Below are 15103 nucleotides of genomic sequence, written 5' to 3'. Positions count from 1 at the left end.
TTATTTTGTGATTGTGGTTTACTTTTACTTTCACACTCACCCTTAGTATAATGAATGGCGAAATGTTTCAACTGGAGGTCACAATATTGGTGTTTCAGTGCCTCTTGAGAGAGTTTGGCCTGGAGAGAATAATTTAGTCCATCCTGCCCAGTCATTACAGCACAGCAGTGTGGAGCCTGAATTATGTTCCCTACTTGAAAATGACAATTGTCAGAGTGACTCGCTGATAGCCCCGTAAAAACATTTTCTCCAACTCATTAAGTGATTGTCTTCATTTTGACTCTTTATGGCAGCACCAGGCTACCGTACCCTGATCTCCCTTTCACTTCTTTTCATTTTCCTTGTATGTATGATTAATGTCTGATGTGAAATGTTGGAGTGAGCAGGCATCAGCAAATGCAAGATCATAATTAGTTTCGCTGATGAGGGGCCTCCGATAGCTCTCGCATCTGGATGGAAAAATTACCCTATAGGGAACTGGCTGCTCACCAGAACTTTTTAGTGATACATTGTGAAACACCCGATGAATCAAGTGCCCTTTCCCTGCCAAGAAAGCTCTCTAGCCTCGGAGCCAAAATTATGTCCGCGGAAAAGCTTTCCATTCTAAATGTATCAGAGTACAATTAGGAGCATTGTATTTTTCTGGCAGGAAGAGAACATGGCTTCCCTACACAAAATGTCTGAAGTTAAATAAATGGCACGGTTTCTATAAGGCCAAATGGCTTTTACAAGCCCCCTAATCTAGATAATGCTAGTGTAGCCGACGGGCCGCCCTGTAGATCACATGCGAGGCAAGACCACTTGTTAAGTTCACACGTCGTTCTGCTCTTGATAAGGTTGTGCTCTTTAACGATTCATTAACACGTTATTGCCTTCACTTAGGGGTCAGTGCATATTTGTTATTAATGTATTTTTTTTTATATATATATATTTAGTAAATCTGATATAAAGGAAAATGTATCAGTTTCTAATTTACCTTTATGTATATATAGGGATTAAGAATTAGATAAAGGTTATCCATTAAGCATTAAGCTCATGTTTCAGGGTTAAGGTTAAGTTTTTGGGGTTAGGATTAGTAAAAAAATTATAATTAAAGAGGAATAAATTTTTATTTCCCTGTTTTTAAAGCTGAATTTGAAGTGTGTGTGTGTGTGTGTGTGTGTTTGTGCATGTGTGTGATTGCCTGCCTGCCTCCTCCAATGATTTGATGTTCCTCCGCTGTGACTTTTATTTATTTTTTTAACTCCCTCCCCTTTTTATTTACATTCCTTTTTTCCACCCGTTTTTCTCACTGACCGACTGACTCTGTGTCTTCTGATTGGGTTTTCAGAGACGTCGAGGTTCGGGGGTGTTCTGTGCCAACTGCCTGACCACCAAGACCTCGTTGTGGAGGAAGAACGCCAACGGGGGATATGTATGCAACGCATGTGGCCTCTATCAGAAGCTCCACTCGGTAAGGCCGTGGGGCGACTTCCAAAAAAACACACACGATTGTGTGTCTCTGTAGGAGTGTGTCTCTGTGTGTGTCCCTGCAAGCATTCGTGTGGGCATGTGGAAGTGGGGTGGCCCTAACCAGCCCACATGCTAAAATAAATTGTCTGCTCAGTCAACGGTAGCAGGAGGTTAGCCGTTCCAGCTTGTCCACCGCACCTCCTCCTGGTGTGACTGGTGCTCCTCCTCTGGCCTGAGGGTGGAGTCCTGAGGTGGCCCATGCCCCTTCACCTCTGGCCTAGCTAATGGTGATCTGGGAGTAATCTTGCCTCAGCCATAAATTCCCTAGTTACCAACAGATTAAAAACCACCTGACCCTGAATTTGGGGGGGGGGGGGGGGTAAAGTTCACACATGCAGGTTTGTAGATCACTTCACCCAACTTCCCACGCGCTCTCTCCCCTCTTTCTTTTTTTCTTTCTCTCTCTCTCTCTCTCTCTCTCTCTCTCCCTTTGTCACTTTGTTGAAAAAAACGTGTTGGGGTTAGTCTGATCAGTCTATTTGGGATTTGTGCTAAATGATTTTGGACTAAAATGGATGTATGGACAGTTTTATTTTGTAACTTTCACTGAATCTCAGTATCTATGTTCCTTTTAAATTAGGGTTTAATTCAATAAGGAGATGGATGGCATTGTTTCTGTCCAATGGGGAGAGAAATGGCCATTGTACCTATCCATTAGGGAGATAAGTAGATTACACCACTGTGTTACAGAATTCAACATGTTTTCCCTGAAATAGGTCAATGTACTCAATCATTGAGGGATTTTACTGCTGGATTTTGTTCAGAAGCCTTCTCTGTTCCTCTTTCAGAACTACATAATATTTTTCTTCAATATGCAAACTGAATATTTTTTCCCCCTGTCGATTAAACCGCCACAGCCTGGGCTAGAACCTTCCAAGATGTACTTCTCGGTGCTCTTTGAAACGGAGTAGTGTCTGGGCAAACACACGGGCATACGTGACATCATGTGTGGAGTTACCCATTGGAAACAAGGAGACCTTTGTCTCCACGCGTCGCTCCGTGTTAACATGTGTATGTTTAATCTCGGTAATTCGGTTACGACTGGGGCAGAGTCCACTGATTCTGCCGGCGCGGTGTGCATTGCGTTCCGTAAGCCGTGTATTCCTGGAGGCTACTGGGCCAGCTGCCTGGGTGGCGGGGTGTCTACACAGGAGGCTCCCGGAGTCGGTGTGGTCGACTGGGTCAGAGAGGGGGAGAGGGGGAGAGAGGGAGAGGGGGAGAGGGAGGGTCCAGAGTGCCCTACTACAAGAGGCCCTTTCACTGACCAGGCCACCTGGTGGTCTAAACCAGCTCCAGCTCTGCAAACCGGGGCCTACCACAGTCAGAGAGACAGAGAGTCACGAGAGAAAGACTGTAGAGGGAGGGGAGAGAGAGAGAGGAGGAAGAGAATGGGAGGCTAGGGGTGAGAGCGGCAGGTTGAAAGGGAGAGGAGGTGGGGAGAGAGAGGGATCTTCTTTCTGTAAGTAGCCCCTCCCTTCTGGAGGTTGATGTTAAAAGATGGTGTCGTTTACTGCAGCCTTGTGGAGTCACCTCCGTCAGCCTTGTGGAGTCACCTCCGTCAGCCTTGTGGAGTCACCTCCGTCAGCCTTGTGGAGTCACCTCCGTCAGCCTTGTGGAGTCACCTCCGTCAGCCTTGTGGAGTCACCTCCGTCAGCCTTGTGGAGTCACCTCCGTCAGCCTTGTGGAGTCACCTCAGTCAGCCTTGTGGAGTCACCTCAGTCAGCCTTGTGGAGTCACCTCCGTCAGCCTTGTGGAGTCACCTCCGTCAGCCTTGTGGAGTCAGAGTCACCTCCGTCAGCCTTGTGGAGTCACCTCCGTCAGCCTTGTGGAGTCACCTCCGTCAGCCTTGGTGGAGATGAACTTTTCCCGCATGTGAAACATTTTGTTCTGTATTAATGATTCAAGGGAAACCACCAAAATAAAACTACCAATAAAAGTAAAAATGTAAATTAGATTTTGCCAATTTATGGGGGTCCTTGTTTCAGTGCTTCTTGTATAATGAAGTGCTTCTGAGCATTTTCCTAAAACATTTCTGTGAGATGGGAGAACACAATGGAAGGGACCATTTCATTTAGCACAATGCGCAGTGAACAGTTTGTTAGTTGGCACCAAACGTTTCTTAGTTGGTACATGGGCATGTATGCAGGAAGTGGCCCGTTGTTCATGCCTGTTTATGTGTCGCCCAGTTGTCAGGTGTCCTCAGTAGTTTTTGGTGAATTGACAGCAGCGGACCATCGGGTTGTATGCATGACTCAGTGGCTAATAAAGGACACGAAGCTGAGATCCAAGTCCACAGCCTTCCTGATCTTGTCCTCTCAACGAACGTCTTGTTTTTTCAGAGATGGTTTTCTTTGACTGATTAGTGTTCCTTACCCCCTACCACTGGTTCCACATGTCACGGGATCCACATGTGCACTTGTTCGCATTGTCCTCAGCGGATCCCCTTGTACCCCCGCCCTGCGAACTGCCCCCGGATGTTGCTGCGGTGTTGCGAATGCCTTATTTAACAGAACATTACTTCGCTTGTCTTTTAGAAGGTCCTTGGGTGGCCACAATTAATCAGGAATGAAGACATGTTCATCCGCCGGCCACGTTTATCGGCCCGGCCAATCCTTGTCCTATGCGTCTTGGCAGCGGAATGGCCAGTAGTATTTTTATATTTTTGAATAAAAAACGTTTATCAGCTGTACAGAAATCCTTTCATAATAGCACCCCATAAACTGGCTTGTAACGGAGGTCTGGACTCCTCATGCCAGAGCACATTGCAACAATAAATGTCTCTCAGACTTTATCTTCTAATAATAGGACTTGACAGGCGGCGGGCGGGGAGCCTAGATCCTATGTTTGTGCGTGTCGCCGCCGCGAAGTAGCAATGTTACTTTGTTCCTGTCGGCGCAGTCGGGGAAAAAAGTATGAAAATATATGCACTCACTACTGTAAGTTACTGTGGATGAGAGCGCCTGTTATGACTAAAATGTAAATGAGTCTCTTTTTACAGTTGCCAAAGTGCACTCCAGCTTTGGTCACACTGACAGCAAACAATGAATGGCACATTCAAAAAGGTCTCATTATGAAAAGTTCTGCCGGTGACAACAGAGAGAGGTGGCATCCCAAGTCGTCCACTTTTTCCCCAAATAGTGTGCTGCTTTTCACCCAGATGCCTGGTCATACTAGTGCCCTTCCTAAGAAACAGGGTGCCCTTGGGCATACACGCCGTTATGAACGTGTAGACGGAATACAGGTAGCTAGCTTATTGAATCTTAGTCATTCAACCGTGGTACTGGGCTTTCTGAAGATGCCAAGGGTTTCGTATTGTGTAGACCTTAGTGCAGAGGGCGACATTTCTGGTCCTGGAGGACTGAAACACTTCTGGTTTTCATAATCTCCTTCTAATTAGGGACTGATTTAGACCTGAGACACTGTGCTTTCAGTTAACTAGCAGGTAGTGTTTGGGACCTCCATGTCTACAGGGTAAGATGAAAGTGTTCTGTTGAAACCCTGCAACCAAGGACCACTGACAGTGCAGACAGACAGAGCAGCAGTATGGAAACAAATGTTGGACACAGCAAGGGAACCAGTCCTGGAGATAAATAGTCGCTTGGAGGCCAGTGGGAATAGCACGTCCTTTAGGAGACTTGATTATGGAACGGATAATGAACGGTTAAGACGGTGGCAGGATGCCGGTGACCTTAACCATGCAAAACCAAGTTGGTTTGTTTTATCTTGTTTGAACGATTCCAGGGAGATACTGTTATTGGGTTACTTAACGCTAATTATATGAACGTGTTCACGTTTAGTTTGTAAAAGACGAAACACATTTAAGCATTTCAGGTCGGGATAGCCTAAACATGTGAAACACAGTTGGTTTTGTCTCTCTAGCTTGAACGGTTCCAGAAATACAGTTTTAGGGTAAATTAATGCCAATTATGCAAATGTGTGTCGCCACAGTCGATACACGTTTTAGCATTATATCTGGGATCGCCTAAATATAAGCAAGAAAAGTTTAATATTTTAACTTTTTTAAGTTGAAGAGATAGTTGTATGCCAGCAACCTGGCCCTGAATGCATGCTACAGTTTCAAAGGTGTCTCTAGCTAATACGCTGTTGGAGAGTGAGCCTTACAAGCCCTAGTCATTATTTAGACACACCAGGCGTTATGAACGTGGTGTCCTATTTGAGTGCATGAGAGAAAACCAGACAGTAGAAGGGGAGCCTAAATGAAGACAGAGGCTTAATGGCTACGTGGGCCCAGAATGTTCTGGCAGTAGAGGGCACTCTTTCTTCTGGTCTGAATCCTCCACAGCTCTCCCTTCTCGTCCTCCTGCTTTATGCAGACAGTGCTGACATCTGGATGAAAGGGACGGAGAGAGAGAGAGCGAGAGAAAGGGAGAGAGAGGAAGAGGCAGAAGAGGGGGGAGAGAAAACATCCTCAGCTTCCATCGATCATGGGGAATTAACTGTTGTAACAGAACTATGGAAGATGTGTGTGACTGATACGACTGTTCTGAGCATTAAATTAAATATATAGAAAAGACAGATTACTGGGATATTATTTTTTTTTAACTTTTCCTCTCTTAGCTGTTGCTATGGAGCTGGAGTGTTGGAAGAAGGACACCTGGATTTAGCTAGGGGCCTCTGTGTTTCTAAATAGCCATCCTGTGGTGAACAGGGAAGGAAGGGAAAATACTGGGATGGGAAGAAGAAAAAAAACATTTTCCCTTCTTGCTATCAATCTGTACAATGGAACCCTTCTCTCTCTCTCTTATTTTTTTATTTGTATGATTGGTTTCCATTCCCCAGGAACCTGTCAACGGATTCTCTATCTGAAAGACGAGCACAGGGGACGTGCTGCGAAAGGGGAGGGGGGGGCCTGACTCCTCGGGGACCTTTCACACCTGTGCGTCAGTCAAGGCCAATCTGTTTATCTCTCTTTTTTATTCTCTCAGTTTATTCTCTCCACATCTCTACTTTTCTCTCCCTCCATACCTCTCCCTCTCTCTCTCTCTCTCCACCCCCCCCCCACCCCCCACAATCCCACCCGCGCACCCCCCACAATCCCACCCGCGCACCCCATTCTCTATGTGCCCATTAGTTTAGGCTGCCAGACATTTCTGGGAGATTTCCAGGGAAAGCTGAGAAACATTTGTATGAAAACATGTCTTGTCTGTGTCGCCGTGTGAGGCGTCACCTGACTGTAGCCGGCAATGGTTGCCGTTTCAGAATGGTGTGGAGAAGAGAGGCGCGGAAACAGAAAGAGGAGAGGCCTGCGTGATAAACGAGGGCAAGAATATTCATCTCTCTCTTCAATTTCCAACCTAAAGGGAGAAAGATACAATATTCCCAGACTAAATTGGACGCTTGAGGCTCTTCATACCACACGCTAACACATAAATTACAACAACATTATTACCGTAACCTTGACACTTGAAAAATAATTTGCAATTGTTGTCGTTGAACGCGGGGATTACTGCCTTGGCCTCGTGGCCACGGAGAATAAATGGAGCCGTCAACTGGCTGATGCTGGGGTTAGGGTTAGTACAACGTACGTGATGCTGGGGTTAGGGTTAGTACAACGTACCTGATGCTGGGGTTAGGGTTAGTACAACGTACCTGATGCTGGGGTTAGGGTTAGTACAACTTCAGGTGTTCTTGTGAGCCATCTGCAGGTCTCTGACAGTCCTTCGGTATTTACAGTGGACCACATCCCCCTTATTGGGCTCTAATAAGCAGTGCGGAATACCTATGGGGCCAAGGCTGTCTGAGTGCCAGCTTTAGATGGAGGCCGGGCTCATGGTTCCTGTCTGGCCAGCTGTGACTCTACCACGACTGGGGAGCAGAAGGTGCGGGGGGGGGGGGGTTCATGAGGCAGAAATGGAGGTCTGGTGGTGAGCAGTGAAGGACAGAGGGTACTGTCACTATCAGGATTAAGCTACGCTGACTAATGCCGGGATCCACAGGGTCTGCATGCTTTTTGTCCTGTCGCAGTCATTTTGAGATCAGTGAAGGTGTTGTGATTAGTGTTGTTATTACTCTGTGCTCTTTTATCACAACGCTTAAGGGTTTCTCAAACCATGGGCCAAGACCCAAAGTGGGTCCCTGGGTATGTTTGAATTTTAAATGTATGACTGGCTACACATTCTCATTTTTAACACTGACCTGGTTGCAATTTGTATTAACTGTCTTGATAAGAGGCAGAACTGCATATTTTTTACCTTGTCAGTTCTTGGAATTTGGTTCCTGGTCAGAAGCTGTTCCCTCCTGTCCAGGAGGATGTTCAATTGTGCTTTAGACCTTTTATTTTTATTTTAGGGACATCAGTATGCAAAGTATATGTTGCTACATAAATAACATGTAAATGCTTGTCTCTTACCAGACTCCCCGGCCACTGAACATCATCAAGCAGAACAACGGCGAGCAGATAATCCGCAGGCGCACGCGGAAGCGTCTCAATCCTGACACGATGCCCTCTGACCCCGTGGGGTCCAAGCAGCAGCGGGTCAACAGCGAGGAGCGCCTCAACGGCAGTCCCCTGGAGCGCCGGCCGGGGGAGGATGGACCGGGCTCGGATGGAGGGCCCATGCTGCGCGGGGCGGAGCCCCAGAACGCCCTGGGCAAATACGAGACGTACAGCTCCTCGGGGGCCAAGGGTCACCCCAGTCCCCGCTCTACCCACGCCTTCCTGGTCAGCCAGACCCTTGAGATTCACAAGCGCATGCCTCCCTTACACACGCACAACAAGAACCCTGCGGAGGGCGGGGCAGAGGGCAACGGGGTGGGGTCAGCCGGGGTTCAGCACACAGGCTCGGAAGGGAAGGGCGGCTCCGCCTCCGAGAGGGGCAGCCCCATCGAGAAGTACATGCGTCCCTCCAAGCAGGCCAGTTACTCGCCACCGGGCAGCCCCATCGAGAAGTACCAGTACCCATTCTTCAGCCTGCCCTTCATCCACAACGACCTGCAGAACGAGGCCGACTGGCTTCGCTTCTGGACTAAGTACAAGATGTCTGTGCCGGGCAACCCACACTACCTAGGCCACATGCCAAACCCTTGCCAAAGCTTTGTGCCTTACCCAACATTCATTCATCCCCCACATTTCCCTCCGCCAGCCCTCGCCGGCCCAGAGAGCGACATTCCTCTCGACCTGGCTATCAAACATTCCAAACCGGGCCCCACCGCCAACGGCTCCCCAGCCGCCGCCACCAAGGAGCGGAGTAGTAGCGCCGACAGGCGGGCCCACCCCGCGGCCCCGGGGGAGACCGACCAAGCCGGGCAGCAGGACGGAGGAGAGGAGGAGGAGGAGGAGGAGGAGACGGTAGACGAGGGGACACTCCGGCCAGCGCCTCCTCCCCCTGTCGCCCCGGCCAAGCTGGCCCGCGTGGACCAGGGCACTCAGGACGAGCTGACCAGTAGGTGCGCCCACTGTGGCATCGTGTTCCTGGACGAGGTCATGTACGCTCTGCACATGAGCTGCCATGCCGATGGAGGGCCTTTCCAGTGTAGCATCTGTCTACACGCCTGCGCCGACAAGTATGACTTCACCACGCACATACAGAGAGGGCTCCACCGTCCTGCCGCCGAGGCCCACGCCGCGGCCGACACTGGGGCCGACGGTTCGGCGAACTGCGTGTGATTTCTGGTGCGCCACAGACTTCTAGCACAAGCATAGCAGTATGAAAAAGATCAAAAGATACTCAGCGGACAAAAAGCACCGTACTGTAATGATTGAATGGGAAGAAAATGTTTTGCTAATCGTGCCATGATAGCTTCTGTGCCTCCACAAGCCTGTGTAGGGAACTAATATAATCTAAACATTTATATCGGACGTAATACAGAAAAAGCGATTTGCTGTTTGCTTTTTTTCTTCTTTTTTTTTTTTTTAAGGTTGATGCTTTTGAAGAAAATGGTACTATAAGTAGCCGCTTGTCTTTGTTTTTTATTGCCATTGTTTATTTTTTTATTCAGAATTGTTACTATGACAAGGCATTTCAGCGAACAACATAATATATCTGCACATGTTTTTGGGATGTTTGTTACGCAGTGTTGGTTGTTCTACTCGTCAATGTTCTCTTACCTGGTTGGTTCAGTGCTCTGCACGCAATGAGGATGTGTGAATTGATATGTAAAATGTTGAGTTCGAAAGCCGTTGGTGGTCTCATAATCTCATCCATGGTGGAGGAGTTGGAGAGATGGCAAGGGATTGGATGGTCCTCAAATGAACGTCCTCAGGGAACGTGTGTGACTGAGACAGAAAGAGCCGGCGGTGGTTTCAGTCACATTGGCCTCCGCTTAACATCCAACTGAGTGTCTTATGTTTTAATGTATAATAGTTATGGGTGCCGTTAATTTTGATTATTGTTTTTGGGGTGGGTGAGGTTGGGGGGGGGGGGGGGGGTGGACATTGTAAGCTGCTGCCTTAGTTGCTAGGATACACACCCTATATCACTAAAGACATTTGGGAAGGAAGTAAACAATAAAAAAATTGACATTTTTTTTTTTTTTTTCTAAGTTCATAATATCAGTGCCTGAAATGTGCAAAGTATTTTCTACCTGGTATGTCGATATGCAACATTGACTTTGCATTTGAATGAAGGGCCAGAAGCTTGGCTCTGCAAAACTGTTTACATTTGCAAATGTAGCAAACAAGGTAATGAAGCAAAATGCCTGCAGTTCTGAGTATTTCTGTCTTATGAGGACAGGACAATAGATGGAAAAACAGAGGCCTTTTGTCAAAAGGTTGATTAGGAGATGAAATGGAGTGAAAGTATTTTTCTGTTAATTTGAATGCCACAGAGAAGCACCATCCATTCCATCCATACCATGTATTACTTTATTGCTATGTTCCTCCTACACATTGTAAGGCTATAGTCTATACAAAATGCTCTGAATGAGTTTTTCTATCCTTTATTTTTCAAGAGATTCTGATACAGCTTGTTCATCAGTCGTGTTCTGTGAGAATTATAGCTTTGAGCATCATTATGTAGGTTTTACTGTCCAGGTATTTGTACAGACTATAGGCCCATTTTTGTATCTCTATTCTGTTGAATTTGATATAATACTCTAATATTTGGTTTTTAGTACGTCTTATCGTTTAGGACTGTATTTGAACAAAGCATGAATTCCTACTTGTTCCATGGACAGGTGCCTTTTGACAGAAAGAAGTTATTGAATATTAACAATGTTGAATGCTTTTTTTTTCATCAGATTAGCTGCAGTGTAACACCTTATCTAGATTACAGCTTTGTACTCCAAGTATTTGACAGTTTGTGGATGGATTAATACCATTTTCGAGACACAACACATTCGACTTCCACACAGTTACATTATCCCTCTATTAGGCTTTTTTTGTATTGCAGGTAGACGACGTGTTTCACCTCAAAAAGCCTCAGATTCCTGCTGTCTTTGCCACAGTGGGAGTTCATTACATTTTCTCTCCCACTTTCTCTCTTTCTCTCTCTCTCTCGCTCTCTCTCTCTCTCTCACGCTGTCTGTTTCATTCTCTTTCATTTTTGCGTGTACTTCTACCTTTGATTCACATTGCTACTGCAAGAAATTTAACACAACTTCAAAATAAACTGTCCATCCTCAGATAAATACAGTTACTTTATTTATACATGAGCAGCGGAAAATGAAACAAGAGTCTGCCTGGGATTCGCAAGGTGAGGATTTGCGCGTTGTAGTGATGAACTCAGCCTTACAAAGCTGCTTTACTGCAAAAAAAAACAAACTATAATAATAATAATAATAAAATAATTTCACAGGAGCATTTATCATATGATATCAAATAACAAGGAACTACTTTTGTTTTTGTGTTCAATTTGCAAAGTTTTAATTTGAAATATGTTAACGCTTGCACTTCAGTTATTCCGTTTTATTGCCAAGGAAGTGGAAAATGATAAATGTATTATTAGCATGCTATACACAGGTACTGCAAAAAGTGACCATGCCTATTAAGGCCTCGTTTCCAGGCCCACGACGAAGAAACACCATGGACAGCCAAGAGTATCAGTGCAAAGAAGAAGCCAGTATGCCAGTGTGCACAGGGACATGGCAGAAAAGGCAAATGTTTCTGTAAATGTTTTAACCATATTTTTTAGAATGTTTTTTTTCTTGTTTTTACACTTTTGTTGCATAGAAGATGGGTTTAGATTATTTGTTTCTTTATGTTCCTTTTTCTGCTGCCACCTTTATGTTTTTGTGTTGTAGATTTTACATGCAAAAAATTCAACAAAGATGGCAAAGATGTCTGTTACATCTAAACTTGAATAATAATGATAATAATAATTAATAATAAAGTAATAACAAAGCATCTTCTGCAACCACATATTCTTTCTTATGTGACACTCTTCATGAACTGCTTTTAATATAGATGTAGCAAGAGTATCAATGTCTTCTACACAATTTTCTTGACTTTGCTTTTAGAAATTAGGCTGGACAATCAGACCATACCCTCTCTATTGATTCTTCTTGTTCAATTCCAGGAGCTGCAGATCACCTTGAAACCAATGAACCAAGCTAAGAACTAGACCAGGGTCATGCATGAGGGATTGTATTGTACCACATGCTAAATGGAACCTATGACCTCCATAGCCTCTCTCACCCTGGTGTTTTAATCCTGTCCTTATTGGAAATGTGTCTAATTATCTTCCACTTTCAGGGTCTAGGGACCTACACTAAGTCAACCCCAGGCCCTGCTCTGGGGCCAGCTAGGGTCACTATCTGTTCCAAAAAGGCCTCCCTGCACATGACCTGGACAAGTCACAACGACAGACCAACACTCTGTAGCATTGAAACACACGACCACACACACACACATCGCAGAATCTTGTAAAACTTGTTAACGAGACTCGCGCATTTCCTGGGCACCGGTATTCTAATAGCCAGAGACAACTTAGTTTTTGTGGGGGTCAAGCTTTTCCAGGGTCAGCACTTAAAATATAGTCACCTCACCTGTTGGTTAGGAGCCCTGGCCGGGTGGGCTTTTTGACCACCACCTGTTTAGGTCCAAAATCTGTGTAATGCTATGTTTTAAAATACACTTTCACTAGCAGGTGGGCCAGTAAAGGAAATGTCCTCCTAGCAGATTCAGAAAGGTACTAGCCTGGAGCTAGCGGGCTAGATTCATTTCTCTCCCTGGCTGTAACCCTCCTACAAGTCACGCAAATGAGGTCAAGTGAGGACCGGAACAAGGAAAAATCACCTAAATAAAATGTCACCAAATGTTATATTAATTGAATATGATTTTGTGTTATTTGACCTGCTAGGTAGAAAGGCAAGTCCAACATGAAATCAACAAAATTTGATCAAGTAATAATCTTCGTATTATTCTATAAACATGTTAGGTGTAAATCCTGCTGTCTCTCCATAACTTGGTTCTGACTCACACAGACAAGTATGTTTTCTATATTCTGGTCTTATTAGATCATGCCGTGCCAATAATTTCCATTACCATCCCAACGCTTCTCCCCCCTCCTTCGCTTCCCCCATCTGAGATTTACAGTCTTATCAGCTTCATGGCGAATTTCCCAGATGATAGCCCAAGCGTACTTCTTGGCACTCCAGTGAGCAACCTAATTTCAGCGGGGCCCAACAAATCCTCTGCCCTGCGTGCCGCGGACCCTCGCAGATCAAATTAACCAACAAACCATTCACTTGGTTTACAATTTTGGACTCATCCATGTGAATAATCAGGACTTCCGTGTTGGTCCCTGGAATCGTGCTGATTGGTAGGCCCTGTGATCATCCCTCGATCATCCCTCCAAACCGCCCGCACCGTGGCCTCACTCTGCGGAGTCAGACACGGGTTACACCGAATGAAAGAAGGCGGGATGATGAGACAGAGATGTGGGGACTGTGCCAATACAGGCCCTGACCGGCTTTTTCCCATTTTAGTTTTCATTAGCACTTTGCCCTTGATGAACTCTTCGATTGTATATCAGGCTCTCAGGTTTTGCTTTTCATTTCAACAGAACGCCGTCATGTCACCTGCTAAGGAAGCAGAAGGGAGTATCGGCGTCAAAAATGCTGCTTCTTTTACTGGGATGCAGACTTAGGCTATTGCATGCTGATGTTGTTGCTGATTTGTACAGGCTTATGCGTACGGGTGTTTTGAAATTCGGTTCGCTGTGTTGAAATGAAACAAGCATCAGTGAGGTGTCATTGAGATGCATGGGCTCACCTTTGGGTCCTTATTCAGTGCTGGTACAATATATAAGCTCACACTAAAATAGCACGTGCACTTATCAAAGTTTTACTTGCCAAGGGTTTATGCTGATTTTGGAGACCCATGAGATGGGTTGTTTACACTTTGACCATGCAAATAATGAATACAAGTCCTAGTCCATAGATGAAGTTCACTTCCTGTTATTGTCTCCTGGGTTAGAGCACAGTGAGGCAGCTTTCCTGGTGCTTGCCAGATGTACGCCAGACAAATGGAATACTGAGCGTCTATGTCCTTTTCCACTTCTCGCTTCCATTAAATAAATTATTCCGCACTTCTCAGTTTGATGAAATAGGTTTTGTCCACTGCCCGCTTCCATTAACCACGAACTGCTCAGGTGACTGTGCTGTACATGAGATTCAGTACATGTTATTGTCTCTCTGCTGTGTTGGTAAACAGTGAAGCAGCCTTTTCCTTCTAACCTGGATGTTAGCTTGACATTACATAACCTTTGGAATATGGAGAAAGCCTGTTCAGGCAGCAAGGGCACACTTTAACGCTCAGTGATAAGTAAGAGCAACTTCCAAATCTTCATTCTCGTCTCCCCAGCCCCACATAAATTAGGTAGCATAAATATGCTAATACATCACATCTCTATCTCGCTTCTCCCTGATAATTTAGCAAAACAATGGAATTCTTCCGCACGAAACACTTTATCATAACCGCGTTGATTATGTACCTGGAGTGTGGGGCTTTATCGTGGCAACACACGGTTAGTCTTCTGACCTCAGCTCAGCAGCACGAGCGAGCCCACTCTGCCTCTTTCTTTGATACCAACTCTACCTTGACTATGCCCTTCATCTCCCCTGCCTTATTCATCCCCTAAATCCCGTCAGAAAATAATACGTCGTTATTTATTTTTTATATCACCAAGCCATTGATAAGCATTACGCTGCCTCGCCAAACTGTTTCTGACTGAGGTCCAAACAAAATTCATGCAAAATCATCCATGTTTTGAATCCTTCCAGAAGAAATGCATTCTCTTTTAGCATTTTCTCGAGGGAAAAAGCCTGCAACATCTTGTAATATTACAGATGTCAGAGTGCATGTAGCATCAGTCTGCTTTGAATAGTATTGCATCCCTCCCTGCTGTTTGATACAGATGTAATCCACTAAATCTATCTTGATCTCTCGCCAATTCAACATGGCCAGAACCACAATCATACGTTTGTGTTTTACCCTGACTACAGCTCACCTCTTGGTTGATTTAACACTACAGGGCAGAGAAAAGCACATTATGAAAAAACAAAAACACTGAATACATCTGTAACCAAACTCTAATAATATTCCCCACTCTCCTTGAGCTGACCAGCAACCAGATTCCTGATAGTGCCTTTAATGAATCCAGAATTAAACCCACTGCAGAAAAGAACAGTC

The 15103-nt window shown here is 45.4% G+C and overlaps 1 protein-coding gene across 3 annotated transcripts in view; it reads left to right on the top strand.

Annotated features, from left to right (window-relative positions):
- The window catches only part of trps1 (trichorhinophalangeal syndrome I), a 118464-nt gene extending 108594 nt beyond the window's left edge, over positions 1-9870 (top strand). For all 3 annotated transcript variants that reach the window (XM_013135602.4, XM_013135604.4, XM_013135603.4), the window contains exons 6-7: positions 1331-1453; positions 7886-9870. In XM_013135602.4, coding sequence (XP_012991056.2) covers positions 1331-1453; positions 7886-9139 — 1377 coding nt within the window. In that variant the 3' untranslated portion in view covers positions 9140-9870. The remainder of the gene's footprint in view (positions 1-1330; positions 1454-7885) is intronic.
- Positions 9871-15103: the final 5233 nt, after the last annotated feature.

The sequence above is a fragment of the Esox lucius genome, chromosome 10, assembly GCF_011004845.1.
Source record: "Esox lucius isolate fEsoLuc1 chromosome 10, fEsoLuc1.pri, whole genome shotgun sequence".
Classification (NCBI taxonomy): Eukaryota; Metazoa; Chordata; class Actinopteri; order Esociformes; family Esocidae; genus Esox; species Esox lucius.
The sequence above is the reverse complement of the archived record's forward strand: the minus strand, read 5'-3'. Positions and strand labels throughout refer to the sequence as shown.